This window comes from Arachis duranensis, chromosome 9 (assembly GCF_000817695.3).
Source record: "Arachis duranensis cultivar V14167 chromosome 9, aradu.V14167.gnm2.J7QH, whole genome shotgun sequence".
Lineage (NCBI taxonomy): Eukaryota > Viridiplantae > Streptophyta > Magnoliopsida > Fabales > Fabaceae > Arachis > Arachis duranensis.
The window spans coordinates 100,384,214-100,406,608 of NC_029780.3; the positions used below are offsets into that span (position 1 = coordinate 100,384,214).

The following is a 22,395-nucleotide window of genomic DNA, read 5'->3' on the forward strand; positions in this document are numbered from 1 at the left end:
AAGTGGATTTCTGGCGAGTTAAGAACTATACTTGCAACGTATATATTTTAATAATTTTTAATTCGCTAATTTCTGCCCGCATCAATTTTTGGCGCCGTTACCGGGGAGTTGCAACAGTATGCTAATTTTTTATTGATATTTATTTTTATTGCAATTTTTCTTTTCATTCTATCACTATGAGCTGTACGTTTCTTTCGTTAAATGACACGTTTACTTCCTGATCCAAGCTTGCCAGTATTTAAACTTGAAATTGAAAGAAATCTTTCACGTATAAAGCAAGCTCGGTGTCGGCGACTCCTCTTTGAGGACGAACCTGAACCGTCATCTAAGGAAGAAACAAGCTCCCTCTCTACTGATCCAGTTCATTTACGTGCAGGTGACATGGCAGCGCCCAGAAGAGTCACTATCTAGGAGCAAGGAGCCGCTGATTTTACGCTCCAACCATTCCAGGCACACCACCCAGCAGTAGCTGTAGATTTTTAAATAAAGTCTTCACTACTCAACTTGATGCCCAAGTTTCATGGCTTACCTACTCAAGAGCCTATCAAGAATCTTAGGAATTTCCAGACTGCTTGTTCTACTGTTAAGCATGATGGCACTGATGAAATCTCCATTCTGTTGAAAGCCTTCCCATTTTCTCTGGAGGGAAAGGCAAGAGAGTGGTACTACACTCAACCCGTAACAACTATTTCCAACTGGGATACACTTAGGAGAGAGTTTCTGGATAAATTCTTTCCAGCTGAAGTTACCGATAAGCTGAGGAAGGACATGTCTATGATCGTTTAGGATGAATCTGAGACAAAAGAACCCTCCTATCCACCCCAACTTCCTTTGGATAACAACACTCTTAGTGTTATTCACCATAGACAAAAGACCATGGAGAACACACTTAACTCTACCCCCAACAATCAACCCTCAAGCTCTAGTATACTTCCTTTTTAACCACATAATGATCTCTCCATCCCATCACCACCCTCCATGGAAGAGCACCCACATCCATCAATCCAAGAGCAACACGATCCCAATTATGCTAGTGACATGGAACAAGAGAGAAGGGATAGTCTTAGGGACGTAATGGATCGGTTTCACGAATTCATAATTCAAAAGAAACTAGAGGAGGCCCAAAAGGTGGAGGTAGTAGAGACCCTTGAAGGCGAAGGAGTGGTTAAAGAATTAGTGAAGGAAGACATCAAGGAGGAGTTTGATTTTGTATTAGAGCAAGTGGAGAAAGCTGAAATTATCACAGAAGAGGAAGTGGTTGAAGACTTGGGAGATGCAGAACCTCCATGGGAAAGTCCAGTCATAGAGCCTCCTTCCAAGGTGTTTGATATTGATGTTGAGGAGGGTGTACAACCTCCAAGGCATATCATGGTTGAAGACTTCGCAGAGGTTGATCAAGAGATGGAGATTAAAGAAGAAGAAGCACAATCTCCTATGCCCTTGATAGGCAATGAAGAAGAGATTGAATTGGAAGAAAGCTACCAAGAGAAAGCGGTTGAAGTTGAATAGGCTTGTAAAGAGGTAGAAGAATTCAAAGAAGAGCACAAGGGAGTGGAGCTTGCAAGACCATTGGAAACACCTCTCCCAAAGCCATTACCATCCAATACAACATTCAAGTGGGTAAAATCCTTATCCTTAACCTTTACTTTCCCACTTGAATATGGTTTGCGTGAGACGGATGGTCAACTTAGAGCTCTTTGTGACTTTAAGAGTAAGAGGGAGATGGTTAGTGGTAGAAGTTGTCAGGAAAGGTTCGATATGGTTGCATGCTCCAAATTGAAGTGCAAGAGTTGGTGTAGAGCTCAATTGAATGGGTCTAGGAAGTTCTTTGGATGCTTCAGTGAGAATTCAAATTGTTTGCCACCCGGTTGGAACAATGATGATCAACAAGAAGACGGGTGCAAAAGCAAGGTTTGGGACCCCGGAATTTGGTCTAGCAATCAACACTCTTGGGGCCTTGTCACTTGCTTTAACTTGCTTGAAGGCTTTATGCGCCTAGTTTGGGACCCCAGAGGCTATTGGAATTGCAAACATTGGTAGGGATTCAAGGATCAATACAAGCACAAGCCACCATGACAAGGAGCTCACCAAATGTCCAACTTAAAGACAATAACTAAAAGTGCTAGGTGGGAGACAACCCACCATGGTATGATCGTTCCTTTTCATTCTTAGTTTTATTTTATTTTATTTTTATCAGTGTTAATTCATACATTCTGCATCAGCACTTGCATTCTGTATAAAAAAAAGGAGATCGACGCGCAAGAGCCTAGTACGCGTCCGCGTTCTTTGTGTATGCGAAATATGATGGATTGAACAGAGAGTGGCGTGGGAGCTGGGCAATAAATGTGCTTTAGGCACAATCACTGTACCCGTGCACGTCGTTTCCCCCTTTGACAACCCACGCGTACGCGTCTATGGCGCGTCTGCGTGGATGAAGAAATTGGCGTAAAACCATGTTTGGCCAGAGAGTTGGGCTGGTCTGGGGCTGGTACTATGCTAGAGGCACAATTTCACCCACGCGTACACGTCCCTGACGCGTGCGCATCCTTTTTCCACCCATGACCATGTACGCGCACGCGTCACTTGCATTTTGGCCCCCAGCCTAGAATGACTAGAGAGTTGTGCGTGCGCGAGGCTGGACTCGCGCGATTGGCACGACCAGAGGCGCACATCCGTGCACTGGACGCTTACGCGTCCCTTCTTCTTGCACGACCCACGTGTTCGCAGGCTATACGCGTGCGCGTCGCTGCGCCGCCTCACTTAAAGTAGTCCGCAGCCCAGATTTCTTCTTCCCCGTTTTCATCCTTATTCTCTTTCCTTCTCTTTTACATATTGCATTTGCATACTTTCCTTCATTGCATTTTAATTTTGTTCATGTTTTTATCTTCTTTTCTAATTTCCTATTTTATCAGTGGTGTTACATGTTTTTATTCAACTATTGCATCTTTTCTTGAATTATTTTGGTGCTTCGGGACTTGTTTTAAACTGTTGGGTGTTATTAATTATAGGTCAATGCTAATTTTCATGATACCTGTATTCCATTTGCATTGGTATGCACTTATATTGTTTTTCATTACCCACACTCTCTCCCCCATTATTACAATTTTTGCACTATTCATATGCCATTTTCTTCTACTATTTTTTCACTTGCATGTTGTAGCTACCATGTAGTTGAGATACTTAATATTTGGCATCAACCCACCCATATTCTATTTGTTTCCTTATCATTGTTTTTGGGTTACTTTTTTTTCTTTTTCTCTTCTTTCAGGATGGCCACCGAGAAAGGAAAGGGAAAGCTTCTCAATGGGGCAACCGACAAGTCTATCTACACAACCTTTGGTGAAAAGCATCAGTTGTAGCAACTCGTCCACTTGCACATCTCAGCATGCACCGAGGACGGTGCAATCTTTAAGTGTGGGGAGGTCGATACTGATCTCCGTGGGTTAGTTACCTTCCTGTCTCAACACTAATGTTTAAATTTTCTTTGTTAAATTAGTTATTGCATTTGCATGTTTGATTGCATGTTTGTTAGATTTTGTGCATATTTTACCACTACTTGGTTGAAGTGATGAATTCTTTTCTAAGAAACTATTTTAGAGCATTTCACTAATTTGAATTAAAATTTTTGCTAAACTTGTTTGAAGAAATTTATTTCTGGAACATAGTTTTAGAGCTCAAACACACAAAGCCAGTGAGATTTTGAGCCTATTTGATTGGTTGCATCTTATCAACTAATATTTTATTTTTGGTGTGTTTTGTTCTCTCTATAATTGTGATCTTTGTCTTGCTTAATTCTATATTTCCATTATTTGATGTATGCATGCACTTATATGATTGAGGCCTTTGTTTCACTTAGCTTACATACCCATATGGCCTTAACCTTTCATTATCCTTTGCAAACCAATGTGGAGCCTATTTTGCCCATTTGTTCTTTACTTTAGCACATCATTAACTCTAAGCGAAAAATAATAATGCCTTTAATTTGAATCCTTGGTTAGCTTAGACTAGTGAAAGTGCTCATGATTTAAGTGTGGGGAAGTTGGGTTTGAAAACATTTGGTTTGAGAATTGGGCGTTGTGTATTCTTGAGAAAATATGAACAAGAATATTAAGCACATGTTTATGCATGCAATACCTTAACCATATGCATTGAGAAAAACAAAAGAAAAGAAAAATGAAAGAAAAAAAAGAGAAAAAAAAGAAGAAAAAGAAAAAGCAATAAAAAGGGGAAAAATGTCCCAAGTTAAGTAGTAATATCAATGCATATATACTGTACCACATTTGGGATGCATGAATATATGGTAAACATAGTTAATGGGCAGTTAGATTTTATATTCTAATTACGTGGATTGTCTTAGGTTAGATGAGAAGTTTAGGTTAATCAAGGATTTGAATTTCAGTCCACTTAACCAAATACAATCCTACCTTGACCCTAACCCCATTACAACCCTTGAAAGACCTCTTAATATGTGTATCTGTGCATTAAATTCTTTGTTGATAGGTAGAAGAAGAGCAAGCCTTAGAAAGCAAGATTAGTAGAGAACCGAGAGACTCGACCCTTAAACACTTGAGTGATTATAGTGTATACACTTCCAGTGAGGGTTCGATGCTCGATTCTTTGCTCCGGGCTTTCACGAGCTATTTTCTTCTGCAAGTCTATTTGTACTTCATTTTTATGATTTGAATTAGTGAAATCCAGTTCATATTTGTTCTTGAAAGGTTTATTTACATTTCACCAAGAAGGTAAAAGCATTTTGCATTTAGCTGCATTCATAAAGATAGGTTGCGTTTCATACATCCTACCATTTTGCCTTCACTCTTTTAGTTCTCTTGAGCTTAGCATGAGGACATGCTAATATTTAAGTGTGGGGAGATTGATAAACCGCTATTTTACGGTTTATCTTGTGCTTAATTCATTAGATTTTACCCATTATTCTCACATTTATTCATAGAAATCGCATGTTTTACATTTTCCTTCCTGATTTTGTATTATGATTAAAAACATGCTTCTTTGGCCTTAAATTTGCTAATTTTAATCCTCTCTTATTATCATTCGATATCGTGATATGTGTGTTAAGTGTTTTCAGGGTTTATAGGGCAGGAATGGCCTAGAGAATGGAAAGGAAGCATGCAAAAGTGGAAGGAATCAAGAAATTGAAGGAATTGTAAAGCTGTCAAGTCTGACCTCTTCATACTAAATCAGACATAACTTGAGCTACAGAGGTCTGAATGAGGCAGTTTTAGTTGCGTTAGAAAGCTAACATCCGGAGCTTCGAAATGATATATAATTTTTCATAGTTGCCTTGCTGTTAGGTGACTCGCACGCGCAAAGCACGCGTACGCGTGGATGGTGCGGCAGACAAGCGACGCGTACGCGTGGGCGACGCGTATGCGTGACGGAGCCACATGCTGTACATATCAAAAATCGCTGGCGGTGATTTCTGAGCTATTTTTGGCCTAGTTTCAAGGCCGAAAAAACTAATTAGAGGCTGCAGAGTGGAGCAAAATGTGAATCATACAATCATACACTTCTCATTATTTACAATTTAGGTTTTAGATGTAGTTTCTAGAGAGAGAAGCTCTCTCCTCTCTCTAGGTTTTATGATTTCTCTTAGTTTTAGGTTTATTTCTTCTCAATTCTAGGTTCAATGTTCCTTTAATTTAGTTTTTCTTCTAATTTTATTTATTCTATTACTTTAGTTTATCTTCTTATCTTGTTAATTTATTAATGCAAAGAGTATTTTTCTATTTAATTTCTTTATTTGCTTGATTATCTCAACTCAATTCCAAAATTATCATGTCTTCTTTCTACTCCTTTTACATATATGCGAAATTGGCATCCATGTCAATGGAGTAGGCTTCCAACTTGGCTTTGGAGTTGATTAATATTAGGAGACCCTTGAGTTGGGAGACTCAAGAGTTAAATTATAATTAGGAGTTATTGGCTGGCTCTCTAGTCACTAACGCTAATCCTTCCCAAGGGAGAGGATTAGGACTTGTGAATCGGAGTTAGCTCAACTACTTGATTTTTCTTTATTCGGTAAGGGTTAACTAAGTAGAATCAACAACCTATTACTATTGATCTTGGGAAATCCAACAAGGATAGAACTTCCGAATAATCTTCTCCTGGCCAAGGCTTTTTAATTCAATTACATAAAATCTCTAGTTAATTTTTCTTGCTTTAATTTATAATTATTTATTTTTCCATTCCTCATTCCAAAATTTCTCAGAAAATTTCATAACCAATAATAAATACACTTCCCTGCAATTCTTTTGAGAGACGACCAAGGTTTGAATACTTCGGTTATTATTTTTAGGGGTTTGTTACTTGTGACAACCAAATTTTTGTATGAAAGGATTATTGTTGGTTTAGAAACTATACTAGCAACGCGATTTCAATTGTGAATTTCTAGACCACATAAAAGTCCGTTCATCAGTAGTGTTCAATTTCATATTACTTTGTATCTATTAAAAGTCAAAATTTCGCTGTAGACTCAACAATTGGTATCAAGAGCCAACATTATATTATTCATTATTTGTGTGGTAAAATCCAATTTTGAATATAATGGCTTCTACTAGTGGTAATGTCAAAGTAGGTAAATATGAAATCGAGAAGTTTAATGGAAAAAATGATTTTTCTTATTGCAGGATGCAGATGAAAATTTTGCTTATATCACAAAAATTACACAAGGCATTGGCAGCAAAAGAGAAAAAGTCAGAGGAAATGAAAGATGAGGATTAGGAAGAATTAGATCTTGAGGCGCAGGCTGCAATAATCTTATGCCTTGAGAGGGATGTTGCTTTTTTGGTAAATGAAAAAGCAACTGCAGCAGGCATTTGGGCAAAGTTAGAGAGTAACTTCATGACGAAGACTCTAACTAACAAGATCTACTTAAAATCCAAATTGTATACATGCAAGATAGAAGAAGGTACCTCAATCCGAGGATATATCAATAAGTTTGATATGATTATATCAAACCTAAAGGATATAGATGTGAAGGTTGGTGAGGATCAGGCACTCATATTGTTACTTTCATTACCGAAGTCCTATGAAAATCTGGTGCGGACATTGATGCTGGTGGGTGACACTCTAATCATGGATGAGACGAGAGCATCACTTTTAGCGGATGATCTACGTAAAGTTGCTACAAGTGTAATGTCATCTCCAAATAGAAGAGAGCATAATGATCAAGCACAAGTATTGTTCGTGGCTAGAGGAACGACTAATTAAAGAGGAAAAGGTAATAAGCGTGGAAAGTCTAGGCCAAAATCTACACCTCACATGGAGAGAACATGCTTTAAATGTGGGGAACCTGGATATTTCAAAGCAAATTATCCAAATAAGAAGATAACTTTCAAGAAACAGAATAATGACAACCCAAAAGAAAAGCAAGAAGCAAGTTACATCTCAAATAATGAGGAGGACTGTTACTCTGTGACAGAACAATCTTATGAAATCTTTGATAAGTAGATTCTTGATTCAGGAGCATCTCACCATATGTGCCTAAATAGGAAGTGGTTTACTACCTATCAAAGCATAATTGGTGGCACAGTTTTAATGGGCAATGATCATGCTTGTAAAACTGTGGGGTTGGGTACTATAAGAATCAAGATGCACGATGGAATAGTAAGAACCTTAAAGGATGTGAGACATATTCCAGATTTGCGAAAAAATCTTATCTCTATAGGTTTGTTGGAGAAAAATGGTTGCAAAATAGTTGCAGAAAATGGGGTACTAAAATTTGTTCGTGGTTCTTTGGTAGTGATGAAGGGAGTTCATCATGGTAATCTTTATTCTCTTTTGGGAACAACAGTCACAGGTGAGTTAGCAGTTAGAATCGGTGGAAGTAGAGATCAAACAAATTGCACAAGAATATGGCACATGCGGCTTAAACAATTGTCAGAAAAAGGTCTATCATTACTTTGTGGACAAGGTTTGCTGAAGAATATGAAGAAACCACAAATGGAATTTTGTGAGCATTGCATGTATGGAAAGGAACACAGGGTGAAGTTTTCTACAAGCAAGCACAAAAGTAGAAGGTTGTTAGACTACGTGCATACTGATGTTTGGGGCTCGTCTAAAGTTACTTCCAAGGGTGGTTCCAGGTATTTTATTACTTTTGTTAATGATTATTCCAGGTATGTTTATGTTTACTTCCTCAAGCATAAGAATGACGTATTCGACACCTTTAAGCGATGGGAGCAATGGTTAAAAATTGAACAGGTAGGAAGCTGAAAACTCTACGATCAGATAATGTTAGAGAGTACACGGATGGGGCTTTCAAGGAGTTCTGTGATCGAGAAGGCATTGTGAGATATTGGACAGTTAGAGAAACAACAGAATAGAATGGAGTCGCTGAACGACTGAATCGTACGCTACTTGAGAAGGCACAGTGTATGCACTCTAATTCTGGGTTAGGCAGAGAATGGTGGGCGGAGTCGGTTGCTACAACTTGCTACATAGTAAACTGATCCCTCACATTCTTCTCTAGATGGAGACACACCTTATAAGGTGTGTTCAGGGGAACATGCAGATTTCGAGAAACTCAGAGTTTTTGGATGCACAGTCTATTATCATGTCAAAGATAATAAGCTTGATGATAGAGCTAAAAAAGCAATCTTTTTGGGATATCCAAGAGGGGTTCAAGGGTATTATCTTTGGAGTGTAAATGATTCTAAGTTTGTAATTAGCAAGGATGTTACCTTTGATGAACGATCTATGGTAGCTTTGTCTAAAGATACGATGGCAGATGATGGTGATGTTGGAAAAACTTCAAATACTCAAGTGGTGAAGATAGAATCTAAATACCAATAAATAGATTCTAATAATGTTCAAGTGGAGCATCCTAATGCTACTCGAGATGATGCAGAGGATGAACTTGATCATGACGAGATTCAACAAGAAAATGCACATGCATTATAATAGCAGCAGTAGGATTAATTGGCATCCACTAGGCCAAAGAGGAATTATAAATTCGTTCAGAAGTTCGGGATAGACAAGCCTCTGAGACATTATGGGCAGGTAAACTTGGTAGATTATGCACTCTCGGTGGAGGATGATGAGCCGGTCACTTACAAACTTGCTATCAAAGACAAGGATAGAGAAAGTTGGTTGGTCGCCATGGAAGAAGAGATGCAATCTCTCCATAAGAACAAGACATGGGAGGTGGTCCCGTTGCCCGTGGAAAAGACTACAATTGGTTGTAAATATGTGTATAAAAGAAAAGAAGATCCTACTAAGTCAGATGATACAAGATTCAAAGCTAGGTTAGTAGCAAAGGGTTTTGCACAAAAAGAAGATGTTGATTACAACGAGATATTTTCTCCTGTGGTGAAGTACACTTCCATAAGGGTGCTTTTGAAACTTGTTGCTCAGGGTGATCTTGAGTTGGAACAGCTAGATGTAAAGACAACTTTCTTGCATGGTGACTTAGAGGAAGAAATTTACATCTATCAACTTGAGGGTTTCAAGGTTAAGGGTAAAGAAAATTAGGTATGTCGCTTAAAGAAATTGCTATATGGATTGAAACAATCTCCTCGACAGTGGTATAAGCGATTTGACTCCTTTATGTTAAAACAAGGTTTTTTCAGAAGTAATTATGATTGTTGTGTATACATTCATAAGCTTTCTGGAAGTGATTATATCTATCTTCTATTGTATGTGGATGACATGCTTATTGCTTCTAAGAGCAAGGTGGATATAGCTAGATTAAAGGTTCAACTTGGTAAAAAATTTGAAACAAATGATTTGGGTATTGCACAAAAAATATTAGGCATGGAAATTAAAAGAGATAGATCAAGCCGAAAATTGTTCTTGAGTCAGAGGGGGTACATTGAGTGCGTTATTGAAAGCTTCGAAATGAAAAACGATAAGCTAATAGTAGCACTGTTCGCTCCACAATTTAAGCTCTATGGTAAACAATCTCCCACAATAGTAGAAGATAAGGCTTACATGAAAAATGTACCTTATGCTAGTGCAGTCGGTAGCCTAATGTATGCTATGGTGTGTACACGCCCAGATATTTCACAGGCAGTCAGTATTGTTAGCAGGTTCATAGCAAATCCGGGTAAGACACACTGGGAAGTAGTCAAGTGGATATTAAAGTACTTGAAGGGTACCATTGACATAAGTTTATGCTTTAGTGGAAAATCATGTCAAATCAAGGGCTTTGTTGATTCTGATTATGTTGGTGAGCTAGATAGAAAACTTTCTATGACCGGTTATGTATATAAAATACAAGGTGCTCCAGTTAGTTGGTGATCGATGTTACAAGCTACAGTGGCACTATCTACTACAGAGGCTGAGTACATGGCAGTAGCAGAAGGGTGAAAGAAGCATTGTGGCTAAGAGGTCTTCTAGATGATTTGGGATTTCAGCAAGATTGGGTGAATCTGAGTTGTGATAGTCCAAGTGCAATTCATTTGGCTAAAAATCAGGTTCATCATGCTCGTACCAAGCATATTGATGTAAGATATCACTTCGTGGGTGATGTTATAGAGAAAGGCAACATTTCTCTTGTAAAAGTACACATAGATAAAAATCCCGCAGACATGCTGACTAAAGTAATGTCAAAAAGCAAGTTCCAACAGTGTTTGAAATTGCTCAATGTTATTCCATGTTAGGCATGGGGATACGAATACCATATTTTGATCTCCAAAATTTGAGTAGATTTTAAATTGTTACCGAGGTGGAGAATTGTGAGAATAAAGGAAGGATAAGAGTAATTTTAGGAAGTAAAATAAATGAGTTTTAATAGGAGAGAACTCAAAATGTTTAGTAAGGAGTTTTTCGTCGAAGAATTTTATTCTTATTCGTTGAAGTTATATCATAGAGATACTATATATACGTCTCTAGAATTATAATTGAAGTCAATAACAATAACAATATCCTTATTCACATCATCTTATAGAGTTAGTTAGAAGAAATCTTTCATTTTGTTTTTCCTCTTTACAAAATATATAGCGAGTGCATTATTGTGAATAGTGTTCAATTTCATATTACTTTGTATCTGTTAGAAGTAAAAATTTCGCTGTAAACTCAACAATAAAGAATTCATTGTAGTAACAAAAAGAAGGGGCCAAGATTGTCCTTAATAGGGAGATTTGGTAGATAAATTTTCTAACAACCAAGTCAAGAGAGGAGAGTTAAAGAAATTACGTGAAACCAAACTATTATCAGTACTCATCCACGTGCCTCTCGCCACCCTGCAGTCATGGAGCACATGGAACAAAGATTCAAGGGATACACCACAAATGGTACAACTGTCTTCCTCCATCATATGTCTTCTGGCGCATTCTGCATTGGTTAAAAGGGCTTAGTGCACTACGAACTAGAGAAAGACCATAGCCGTTGTGAAGCCTCCAACTTCCATATTTTATAGAATATGGAAGCATTTGATTCATCTGCATGCCCCAAAAAGATAGCACAAGTCGACTTTATGGAGAAGACACTACTCGATACCAGAAGCCAAACCAAACTATCGACTCTTAACCCAAGCTCAGAAGATTTAATAGAAGCAAAACTAGAATACCAATCATCTCCCAGCATAGTACCAATACAGTCATAGTCCCAATAAAAATTAATAACAAACTTGTAAATTCTCTCTTTCAGCACTTCTGGCTGAGCAAAATTCATAAATTTATGAAAATCTGGTATTCATTGGTCGGTCTAAAAATTAATCTTACTATGGGATCCGACCCTCCATATGAGATTATTCTAAAAATTCTTTCAAATCCTTTGGATGCCTTGCCAAGAATTCGAAACTGTTTTGATCTTTTTAACAACAAGAAGAGTAGCCTTATCCATCCATATTTACTTCAAAGAATTTTAACCCAAAGATCTCTATTATGGACAAGTTTTCAGGCTAATTTCATCAAATTTGCATTATTAAGAACTCACACATACATGTCTAAAGTCGAGACCTTCTTGCGCCTTAGGCGAACAAAGAGTTTTCCATTCAAAAAGATGAGGCTTTCTAACCAAATAAGCCCCCCCAAACAAAATTGCGACATATGCTGTCAATTTGATCACAAATACTCAAAGACAATTTTATGGTTTGCATTACATAAGATGGGATAGTTGATAGAGTCGTTTGAGTAAGAGCAACTCTACCTGCCAAAGAAACGTTGCGGGCTTTTCAAGAGTCAAGGCGTTTCGATATTCTGTCAAGAATGAATAAATACATTTAAATATATCATTATTATAAAATTAATTCATAATTTTATATTTATATTTTTGGTATTTTTTATTCTCATTTATTTTTCTAAGTCCAAGTTTAAATTTGGCACATCTCCTTACTAGGTATATTCAAATATATCATGATTATAAAATCAATTTATATTTTTGATATTTCTCATTCTTATTCTTTTTTTTAATTTTTTCTTTAATTATTTGCAATCCAAAAATCACCGTATGAGAAGATAAAGTATGACAACTAAAGCAAATATATAAATAGAAGCAACAAATGAAGATATAGTTTTGTATAACTCTAATATAAAAGGCCTATGCCTTTTTTAAAAATAAATGAATTCAAATTTTAAAATAATAAGCTATATTTTAATTTATATTATATTTTAGTTGAATAATTATATGGAATTATATACTAATTATCAAATAAATATTTTGTAAAATATTTTTAGTATAAAACAATTAAAATTTAACATTAGTTTATATATTATCTAACCAATCTCTAAATAATATAACACTTATTATAATACATTATGTAGTATAATTAATTTACTTCTCTGCGCATCGCGCGGGTCTCACTCTGGTTAGTATTATTGGTATTACCTTTTCAACCAGTTCCATAATATCATTCTACTATCAGTGAGTGTAAAGAATAAACCCCTTTACATAAACAAAATTATATGTATCGAAATTTGAATAAGATAAAAATAAAAGAGTGAGACTTATCCTATCTCATTTTAATTTTCTAATGTAATAGTTAAGAAAATTATTCTACTTCACTTTTTCACATCCAAATTTTTCAAGAAACTCAGAAATTTAGATATGTTTATAGTTTTATACCTCTTAATTTAGAGGTTTTTATATCTTAGTTTTAAAATCCTAATTCATAAGTTCATTGGGGCAAAATAGACTAAATCATAATTGAATCTAAAATAATAAAAGTAAAATAAACATAAAATAAATACTAATAAAGTTATATATATTTAATTCAACTTAACTTACAGAGAATTTTCAATGCAATTTGAAAATAGTAAAAAGTTTGATTTTCCATAATTGTTAACCAGTGTCTTAGTCAATTCTTAATGCATATTTTGAACAAATAATTTAGTCATGTTTACAAAATTTTTTTTTATTCTCTTAAATGCTGTTCTTGTAATTAAACCAATTGGCATATGGTACTTCTCATTTTGTCCCATAAAACTTGTATCAAGAAATGTCTTTTTCCAAAAGATGAAATTGTTTTGATTCTCCTAGAACTATAATTTGGACCACCCTGATAATTAAGAAGGATATACACTTTTTTTAGAGTAAGTAATTAATTAAGGAAAGAAGAGTAGAATGGAGCTGTGGAAGCTGTTCATGACTGCATTAATGCCGGTTCTTAAGCTGATAATCATCACTGCTGTAGGAGCATTTCTTGCTCTTGATCGCTTTAATTTGTTGAGAGACAATGCTAGAAAGCATTTGAATGCAGTAAGTTATTTTATTTATTTTATTTATTTTCTAAATACTTTATTTAAACTAATTTGTAAGAGACATCTTTCTTGATTCCAAGGAATGTCTTTTTCAAAATTGGAACAAATGATGTTAATTCATTAGTTCATCAGAGTCACAAAGCAAGAAACATATCATCAACTATGATGTTCTAGCTTCATTCTCACAACTCTTGCTGCTCAAAAATCAATACAATCAATGAGACAACTACCTTAATTATTTCGCTGTTCAACACTTAATGATGTTTTTCTTTTTTTCAGTTGGTATATTATGTGTTCATTCCAGCTCTTATATGCAGCATCCTGACAAAATCTATAACATTTAGGAGCCTGGTTATGCTGTATGTTGTTTTCTTCCTCCTCTGCATTTTCTTTTGGTTTTGCATTTAAACCATTCATGAATTGCTTCTCCTAAGATTCTTTCACTGTATGAATCATGCAGGTGGTTCATGCCAATGAACATTCTTCTGACATTCATCGCAGGGTCGGCTTTAGGATGGTTACTTATGAAAGTAACCAAAGCTCCTCATAATTTGCAAGGCCTTGTTTTAGGCTGCTGTGCTGGAGGTAGCTTAAATTAGCCAAGTCCAATTCAATATAATACAATTTTGGTTGATCATAAAGAAGGATGTGGATTTTTTCGACGAATTTGATTTGTAAAGTTCCGCGCAGAGTTCATCATTCATGAAGTTTTTCTCTTCTCATTAATTTGAGTTTGTTGTAATTTGTAAACAGGAAATCTTGGAAACTTGCCTCTGATTGTAATTCCTTCAGTTTGTAAACAAAGCAGTAGTCCTTTTGGAGATGTAGATGTTTGTTATCAAAAAGCAATGGCTTATGTTACTCTTTCTTTGGCTGTAAGACAATTTAGTATTTGAAAATTTAATTATGTTCATATATCATTAGAGAAAATTTTGACAACAGTTAATTAAGATTTTTTTTAATGTTTTATTTCATTATGATGTACCAGGTTGGATGCATGTACTTTTGGACTATTGTGTACAGCATAGTGAGAGCATATTCATGCAAGGTTTCTAGTGTCGGAAATGTTGATGATTCCACATCATATCCATTGGAATTAATAGAATCAGATCCTGAAAACCATACAAAACCTTCAAATGGATTAGTTGTTACTTTAGAGGAAAAAACAACTCCTGATGTAAGAGCAGAGGTTTATTCATTGTTCTAGTAGATATATATACACTTTGCGCACTTTTCGATATCTTCATTGAACTATTTAGGGTGCGACTGGTTTGCGTTTTTATTTTCTGATGTAATTTTATTGTTTTTATTATTTTCTCTTTTTCTTTTACAAAATTTTCTGAAGACAGAAACGCAAATCAAATACACCCTATATTTATCAGCAAATTGTTTTATGAAGTGACTAAATAGAAGGTCTCAAATTTTTTTCGTCCATTTTTGTACAGGTAGGCAATCATACAAAGCTTATGGAAACATTGAAGAAATTAGTAGTAAAGCTCAATTTGAACATCCTATTAACTCCTGCAACAATTGCAGTGGTATGCCAATATTTCTTCTGAATTTTTCATCCCTATATCCTTATTGTTCTCTTTCTTTTCTAGAATAAGTGATCAATTTGCAACCTGAAATTACGGCACTTTCAAATAGTTCCAGCGTTTAATAAATGAAAGCTTCATATTAAAATTGTTAGTTAAATTGGCCAAATTTTTACTAGAACCTCATTAGGATTTGGCATATTTTCTGCCTCTAGATTGTTGGTTCGGTGATTGGTGTAATCCCTCAACTTCGAAAGCTGTTTATTGGCGAAAATGCCCCTCTCCGTGTAGTTCAGGACTCTACATCCATGTTGGGGTAAGATTCAAAAAACCAACTATATCAGCATCCAATTTTATGGTCCAAGTTACTAAGGTAATTATCAAGTTTATTTTAGAATTTGTTTTTCTGATCTGCAGTGATGCATGCATTCCAGCAATCACTTTACTAGTTGGAGCAACTCTTCTTCAGGGTATAATCACTATCAACTTGATGTTCTTCTACCTGAAGAAAATCTAATAATAAAAAATACTTGGTTAATTTTGTTTCAGGGTTAAAAGGGTCAGGAATTAAGGTTTCAATTGTTATAGGGATCATTGCGGTTAGGTTCATCGCCTTACCAATGCTAGGTGTGGGCATTGTTAAAGGTGCAGTGCATTTTGGTGTGATCCACCATGATCCATTATATCATTTCACTTTGCTGTTTCAATATGCTGTTCCTCCTGCAGTGTCCATGAGTAAGTTCAGCTTCAACATAACCAATTGTTATAGGGTATTTTTAAGGCAGAAAACTACTTTTCTTAACAAAGCATTGTCTAAATGTACATATATTACTCTTTTCACTTTTGATTCGTACAATAGTTTGAAACTTTTTTCAGTATGTGCCTGAGATTTTGGAATAATACTATTATGAATCTGACACAGGTACAATTACTCAATTTTTCGGAGCCGGTGAAACAGAATGCTCAATCATCATGCTAGCAACTTATGCCTGTGCCTCAGTTTCTGTTACTGTCTGGTCTACCATTTTCATGTCGATTGTGACATAAATGTATTTCTAATACCAACTCTAAGGGATTTTTTCCTGAGATAGAAGAAACTCCAGCTGCATTTTGTTTCAAGTACTTCAGTTCTGTGTAGTGAATCAAATTTGTCCTTAACATTTACTACAATTGTAAACGTTGGTAATGCTGCCTCTATACATATTAACATGCTATGAAATTTGGAATTAAACAAATATCGGAAAAATATAATGTAAAACAGAAGTACAATTCATTACAAATTAGTGTTTTTCCATCATTTTTGGCATATGGAAGAATTGATCTCGTTAGTCATTACGATATATTACAATATTAAATTGTTACAAAGCTAAGAGAAAGTGCCTAATGATGGAACACACTACATTGTTCTTGTTTTTCTCTGCAATTTCTCCATTCAGCAACATATGTGCATAAATATACAAACCTGCCCTCTCCCCCTTCCCTGCCAAGGTTCATACACCTCCAATACCACACAAAATTTTGAGAATTACAAGCCACTCCATGAATCTCAACACGGTTCTATGTTTGGTTTATCATTTTCTCTTTGCCAATTGGAATGTCTTCTTTAAGAAGAGATTTGCAGCTCTATCGTCCCTGTGGCACAATACCCTCAATATTGTATTAGGGTCTGACCTATTCCATTTACCTGTAGTTGGAGGCATTGGTAACTTTTGTCCATTTGTCATTACACCAATGGCACTTCCTTCACAAATGACAATGCTGAAATCTTCTATCAACTGTTCAGTGCTGAGGCTCATCAATGCAATGACTCCCTCCACCACTGCAGCCTCTCCATTCACCACATGTTCTGATATCAGTCCTTCTATAGATGTGCTGAAAGCTCGCTTCATCACATCAAAATCCTCTTTGATGATTTCGTGATCAGACCGGTGGAATACACCAGTGTTTCCACCAGCAAGCAAGACCATAAGGAATGCATCAAAGGAGGCCTTCATGACTTCCTTCATTGCCATTGGTTGAGCTCTTTCTATAAGAAGATTGGACATCAGAGTCACATTTTGCTTGAGGATTCTCAATGCAGGCCTAATCTGTCCCCTGGTTACTCCCCCAGAATACAGGCCATCATAGAATACAGAGCTAGAGTCAAGGAATATGAGACGGTATCCAGCAACTTCCGAGACATGCTGGCAGGAAGCTAGAATAGACTTCTTGATTGAGTCAAAGTATACAGAACCATTGTTTTGAGCCCTGTGGCTATTCCCAAGACGAATGCGGCTTGAAGGAACAACTCCTGGGTTTGTAGCAAGCAATGTGTCCAGATAATGGATCTGGGTAAGGAGATAGTGCAAGGTATTGAGCCGAACATAGAGGCGCTGCGTTCCACGGCTAGTTGATGGCCGAGGATTTTGAACTTCATGTGCTTTATTAACATTGTACAGATCTTTATGACCAGCACCACATGGAGCGGCTTTCTTCCACAGTTTGAGGAATTTTGAATTCTGGCTGCACCTTGTCAGTGGTGGAAGTACCGGGATGTAACTCTGCTTTGAACCTGAAGGAAAATAGAAGTTAAAAGAATGAAATACCCTCACTTTTCTAGTCTATTGTAGCAATTTGAGGACCATCATTCTACCATTGTTTTGTGCCTTGTATTTCGTATTCTAATGCTATATGAAATTATGAATTCCTGGTACTTACCACATGCTGCAACAAACATCATGTACTCTTGGAAAAGGCTCCCCAATCCATCGGCAAGAGCTCGAACTAATTCTTCGGTAATTGGTATTGGAACTTTGAAGAATTCTTCCACAGTTGTGGTGGTCATTTGCATCAGCTCCACAGCCGATTGTGCATATGGCTCCGTTTTGGATTTCGGATTCCATGTCTGCAGTAAAAGTAAACAAGGAAATTATAAGCTATATCCCATCATTACAATCTGTGACTCAATTTGATGGAACAAGGATCTCAAAGCTAAGACTCACTTCAGTTTCTTTTGCTTTTTGCAGATATTCTCTGGCTTTCTGCAGTGAATCATATATCCATTTTCCCAGACGAGTCAATATGACTGAATCAACATCATAGGGAACCATCTCTCTCACCACTGTCTTGCCACCATCCTCACTCTCAGTAGCGTCTTCAACAACTGTTTGGACAATAGCCTTTTCAAGCTTTGCAGCCCTATGCAATACCTGAACCGACTCACTGGTCAGTGAGGTCAATTCATTTATGTACTGCCTCAGCATTTGCCGGTAGCAGTTGTGCAGTGCCATCGCCGCAACTGCGCCTGCTGTTGAGTGCCATTTCTTAAACATTGGAGTGAAATTTTGTCTTTCCTTCATCACCAGACCTTCAGTTTCCTGAGCTAATTCAAGAAGTACTTCACTCAACTCTTTCTTTCTCTCAAATTCAGCAGACTTTGCATTCACTGCTTCAAATGTCTGCACTCACAAAAAACCAATACATCATAAATCATGATTACATTGGTTAACTAGATTATAAATGAGAATAGTGAACAGAAAACATATTATAACAAACCTTGTCAAATGCATATGTCATGGAAGAACGGATGTAATTTTCAACGCGCTCATGGGGCGCTTTGAATATGGCTATGTCTCCATTCTGTCCCCCTTCCCCATTTGTGATTGTCAGATCTTCACCTAAAATCTTGGAAGCTGTCAATACCAAAGGAAGAAGGATTTCGATTTGGTTAGCATTTCCTCTCATGAAATACTCATGGTAATTAAGTAACCTCTTCTCCGACCAATCTAGCATTGATCTCACAACTGATGACAATATCTTAACAAAAATGGCATCCTTTTCCTTCTTAACATCATTTGCTACTTCTTTCAACATTATATGTGAGGCAGTGAGAAGATCAGGCTCTATCTGCCCTGTTAAAACATACTGATAAAACAGCACCCAAGTGAAGCACACATTGTGAATTGGGAATGTTATCCCAAACACAGACCATGTCTTCTTCATCAGCTCAAGAAGCTCATCAACCTCATCAAGGACTAATGTGTCATCCCTGATATCGAAAACCGATTGCAGGAGGGCAGTGTAGAGCTGGATGTTGAAGGGGAATCCATCAGCCCAGTGGCAAACATCAGTGGGGGTTCCATTATGGCTTCTCCATGAAAGGGAAACCACAGAGTTGCAAAGGGTCCTCATGGTATCTGAGTTCTTGCCAGTGTCAATAGGCCCGGACTCACTGCTGATGAGGATGTCGTGGAAGCGCTTGGCAAATGGGTTGTTCTTTTCAAGAGGGAGTGATGGGTGGAGGAGGAGACCTGCTTCAAGCATCTTGAGCTGCCTCCTCTGCCACATGTGGTACTCAGTGGAGTCACTGAATTCTGAGGGCTTTAGGTGCCTTAAGAGTTCCAAAGGGATAATTATTGTTTCTGATCTTCTCCCTGCCTGCAATGCAGTGGAACATAATTATTCTTCAAAAGCCTCAAATTATCACAACATACTCAATTGTTAGCTTCTCTTGCAGCAACTTAAAGATCTAAAGAGGGAAAAATATCAATATAAATTTTCAAACAGGTGACCAATTCATCACAATAAGTGAATGACAGAATCCCAATTGCACATGACATTCAATTAAATCAACATATCTTTCCACCAAAGAGAGAAAAATATCAATGTAAGAGAACAAAAATTTTTTTTTTTTTTTTACAAATTTGCCTCCTCTAAATACCAAGTTGCACATAGAGATAAAAAAATTTGACAATTTATAAAGGAGGGAAAAAAAAAAGAGAAGACTGATTAGATTACTTGGCCAACGACGGTTCTCATTAGGGTTTTCCTGAGCTTATTATCATCGTGCTCCGACACTCTCATCTGCTGCCTCATCATCTCCGCCGCCGTCATCGGCCTCCGAGGCCTCATCGGTGGAAGCAAACCGTTAATAGAAGGGCTACTACCTCCCGCCACCGGCGACGACGGCGTCGACAACCCTCCCCCGACGTTAACACCAAAACCGGCCACCATCCTCCTCGACGGCGACCTCTTCAGCATCTTCAATCCCAGCATCTTCTTCACCCTGCTCGTCGGCTTCGTCACCACCTGATTCCCCTTCCCACCTTCACCGGCGCCATTGCTCTCGTAATTCGAGTAGAACGTCAGGGCGTGCTTGCCGCCGAACCCCGGCGCCGACCGGCACGCCGTGAAGAAAATCTCGTACGATGTCTGTCTCACATCGTCTTCGCTGAGCCCCTCGAGCTTCTCGAACGGCCAGGCGAGATCGTCGACGGGGGTGGCTATGGCAGCAGAGATGACAGAGGCTACATCCCCCCCGCGGCTGAGTGAGGAGTCTGATCTATCGCTGTGTTTGTGTTGTGTTATTTTTGGCGCCAAAGTTAGTTAGTGGTGTAAGCGTGTTGTCTTTTTTGGGGAGGAAAGGGAGTTAGATTTAGAAAAAGAATGCATGCTTTATGGTTCTTAAAAATGGAGAGGGATTAGAATAGGATAGATCATAGAGGATGGTGATGAGTTGTGTTAGTTAGTTTGTTAGTTAATTAGTTATTTAGTTATTTACGTGACAGCAGTTTCATGCATGATTATAACTGTCACCGATGCACCGGCCTTGTTCATTTGATAACAATGCCTCAAGCCCTCCAACCCACTCTGCCACAAATTGTGTTGTATTTTTATTTTTTTATGTAAATTATTATTTTTATTCATAAAAATTTAGAACTATCGCTGAAAAATTTATTTATGAATAAATAAGATTATTTTTTTATTTATAAAAGATGAATTTTTATTAATACAACTATTCAAACTTTAAAAAAGTTATTTGAAATATCTAAAATATCCTTTAATATAATTTAATTTTAACATCTCTTTTTATTTTATACTACTAATCTCATCCACATCCTTTTTTGCACTCTCATCTCTAATTACCATCGTCATTGCCGTCCTCACCATCCTCAAATCATTCTCTTTACTACCATCATCGAATAAGGAAAGGAGGAAGAATGAGAGAGAAAACCGTAACAGATAGTGAGAGAATGACTAAAAAGATATGCTACTAATCATTGCTAAAAAATTCATTTTGAAGAGAAGGGGCATTCAAATTCATAATTTCACATTCAAATTCAAACAACAATATCTCAATAAAACTATATTATCTGAGATTCAGCAATAGAACCAATAAAATTGTAAACATACATTCAAATCCCAACAACAGAAGTGGAGGATTCAAATTCAACAATCACAAATATACAATTCAATAATAAGTCAGATTATGGAGATGCAGAATTAGAGAATGAAGTAACAAAAAATAAAAATTGAAAATTAAAAAGACAACGATGACGAGGTATTGCCGAATCTTCGAACCCCTCAATTCCCAGCCTCGAAGCTCTGTGAACAGCACTTCAAGGTCGAAACGCTAGCGCAGAGGCTATTGTCGGAGATGGTACCCCTAACCAGAGTCCATGACGTTCTTGTAAAAGACAACATGAAGACCAAGGATTGGGTCATCGAAGCAGAGCTCAAGAGAATTGAGAATACCACCACTATGCAGAACCTCATGCGTGCTTGCGAAGCGAAGGCATAGAATGTTCACTGCCATCGTTAATGGAGCAACAACGGTAGCAAGCACAGATCTTCAGCCAAGGGTGGCGATGATGCACAGATCTTGTCGCTGCTATTGTTGGAATTGCTACTGCCAAGCCACCGATGGTGTCACTCTATTTCTGCTTTTGTCGTGGTATTAGAGAAGGAGGCGGTAATGGCAGTGGTGGTGATGGTGGCAATGATAACGGTAGTTGGGGATGAGAGTGGTGGTGAGGAAGGATTTGTTTGGTGGTGGGTTTGGGATTGGGAGAATGGTGGTGTAGAGTAAAAAGAGAAGTTAGGATTAGGTTATATTAGAGGGTATTTTAGAGATTTCAAATAATTTTTTAGGATTTGGATGGTTTTGTTAGCAAAAGTTCATCTTTCATGGGTAGAAATGGTAGTTTTGTTTATTCGTGGATAGGTTTCTCAGCATTCTAAACTTTCATGGGTAGAAATGATAGTTTACTCTTTTATCTTCAACAAAAATGTTAGGTCCCACGTAATTTTGTGTATAAAATAGAAAGGGTACAAGTAACTAATTCAGGCAACGAATTTGTTACTCCCATGTTTATGTGAGAGTATCTGTTCTAGACAAGAAAAATACCTTAAATATTACTAACTTAAGCATCAAAGTGTCT

At 37.0% G+C, this 22,395-nt stretch overlaps 2 protein-coding genes across 2 annotated transcripts; one reads left to right on the forward strand and one right to left on the reverse strand.

Annotated features, from left to right (window-relative positions):
• The first annotated feature begins 13,409 nt into the window (after nucleotides 1-13,409).
• Nucleotides 13,410-16,403, forward strand: LOC107466408 (protein PIN-LIKES 3). The gene is made up of 10 exons (XM_016085386.3): nucleotides 13,410-13,659; nucleotides 13,941-14,020; nucleotides 14,122-14,246; nucleotides 14,415-14,536; nucleotides 14,650-14,838; nucleotides 15,107-15,199; nucleotides 15,412-15,512; nucleotides 15,614-15,666; nucleotides 15,746-15,931; nucleotides 16,119-16,403. The coding sequence occupies exons 1-10, from the start codon at nucleotides 13,525-13,527 to the stop codon at nucleotides 16,241-16,243; spliced, it is 1,209 nt and encodes a 402-aa protein (XP_015940872.1). The 5' UTR covers nucleotides 13,410-13,524; the 3' UTR covers nucleotides 16,244-16,403.
• A 274-nt stretch (nucleotides 16,404-16,677) lies between these two features.
• LOC107466378 (protein unc-13 homolog) lies at nucleotides 16,678-21,770 on the reverse strand. Its single transcript, XM_052254346.1, has 6 exons — nucleotides 21,626-21,770; nucleotides 19,973-20,481; nucleotides 18,731-19,612; nucleotides 18,178-18,633; nucleotides 17,894-18,080; nucleotides 16,678-17,747 (listed from the first exon to the last, which is right to left on the reverse strand). Exons 1-6 carry the CDS (start codon nucleotides 21,768-21,770, stop codon nucleotides 16,768-16,770), a joined length of 3,159 nt encoding a protein of 1,052 aa, XP_052110306.1. The 3' UTR covers nucleotides 16,678-16,767.
• Between the last annotated feature and the right edge of the window lie 625 nt (nucleotides 21,771-22,395).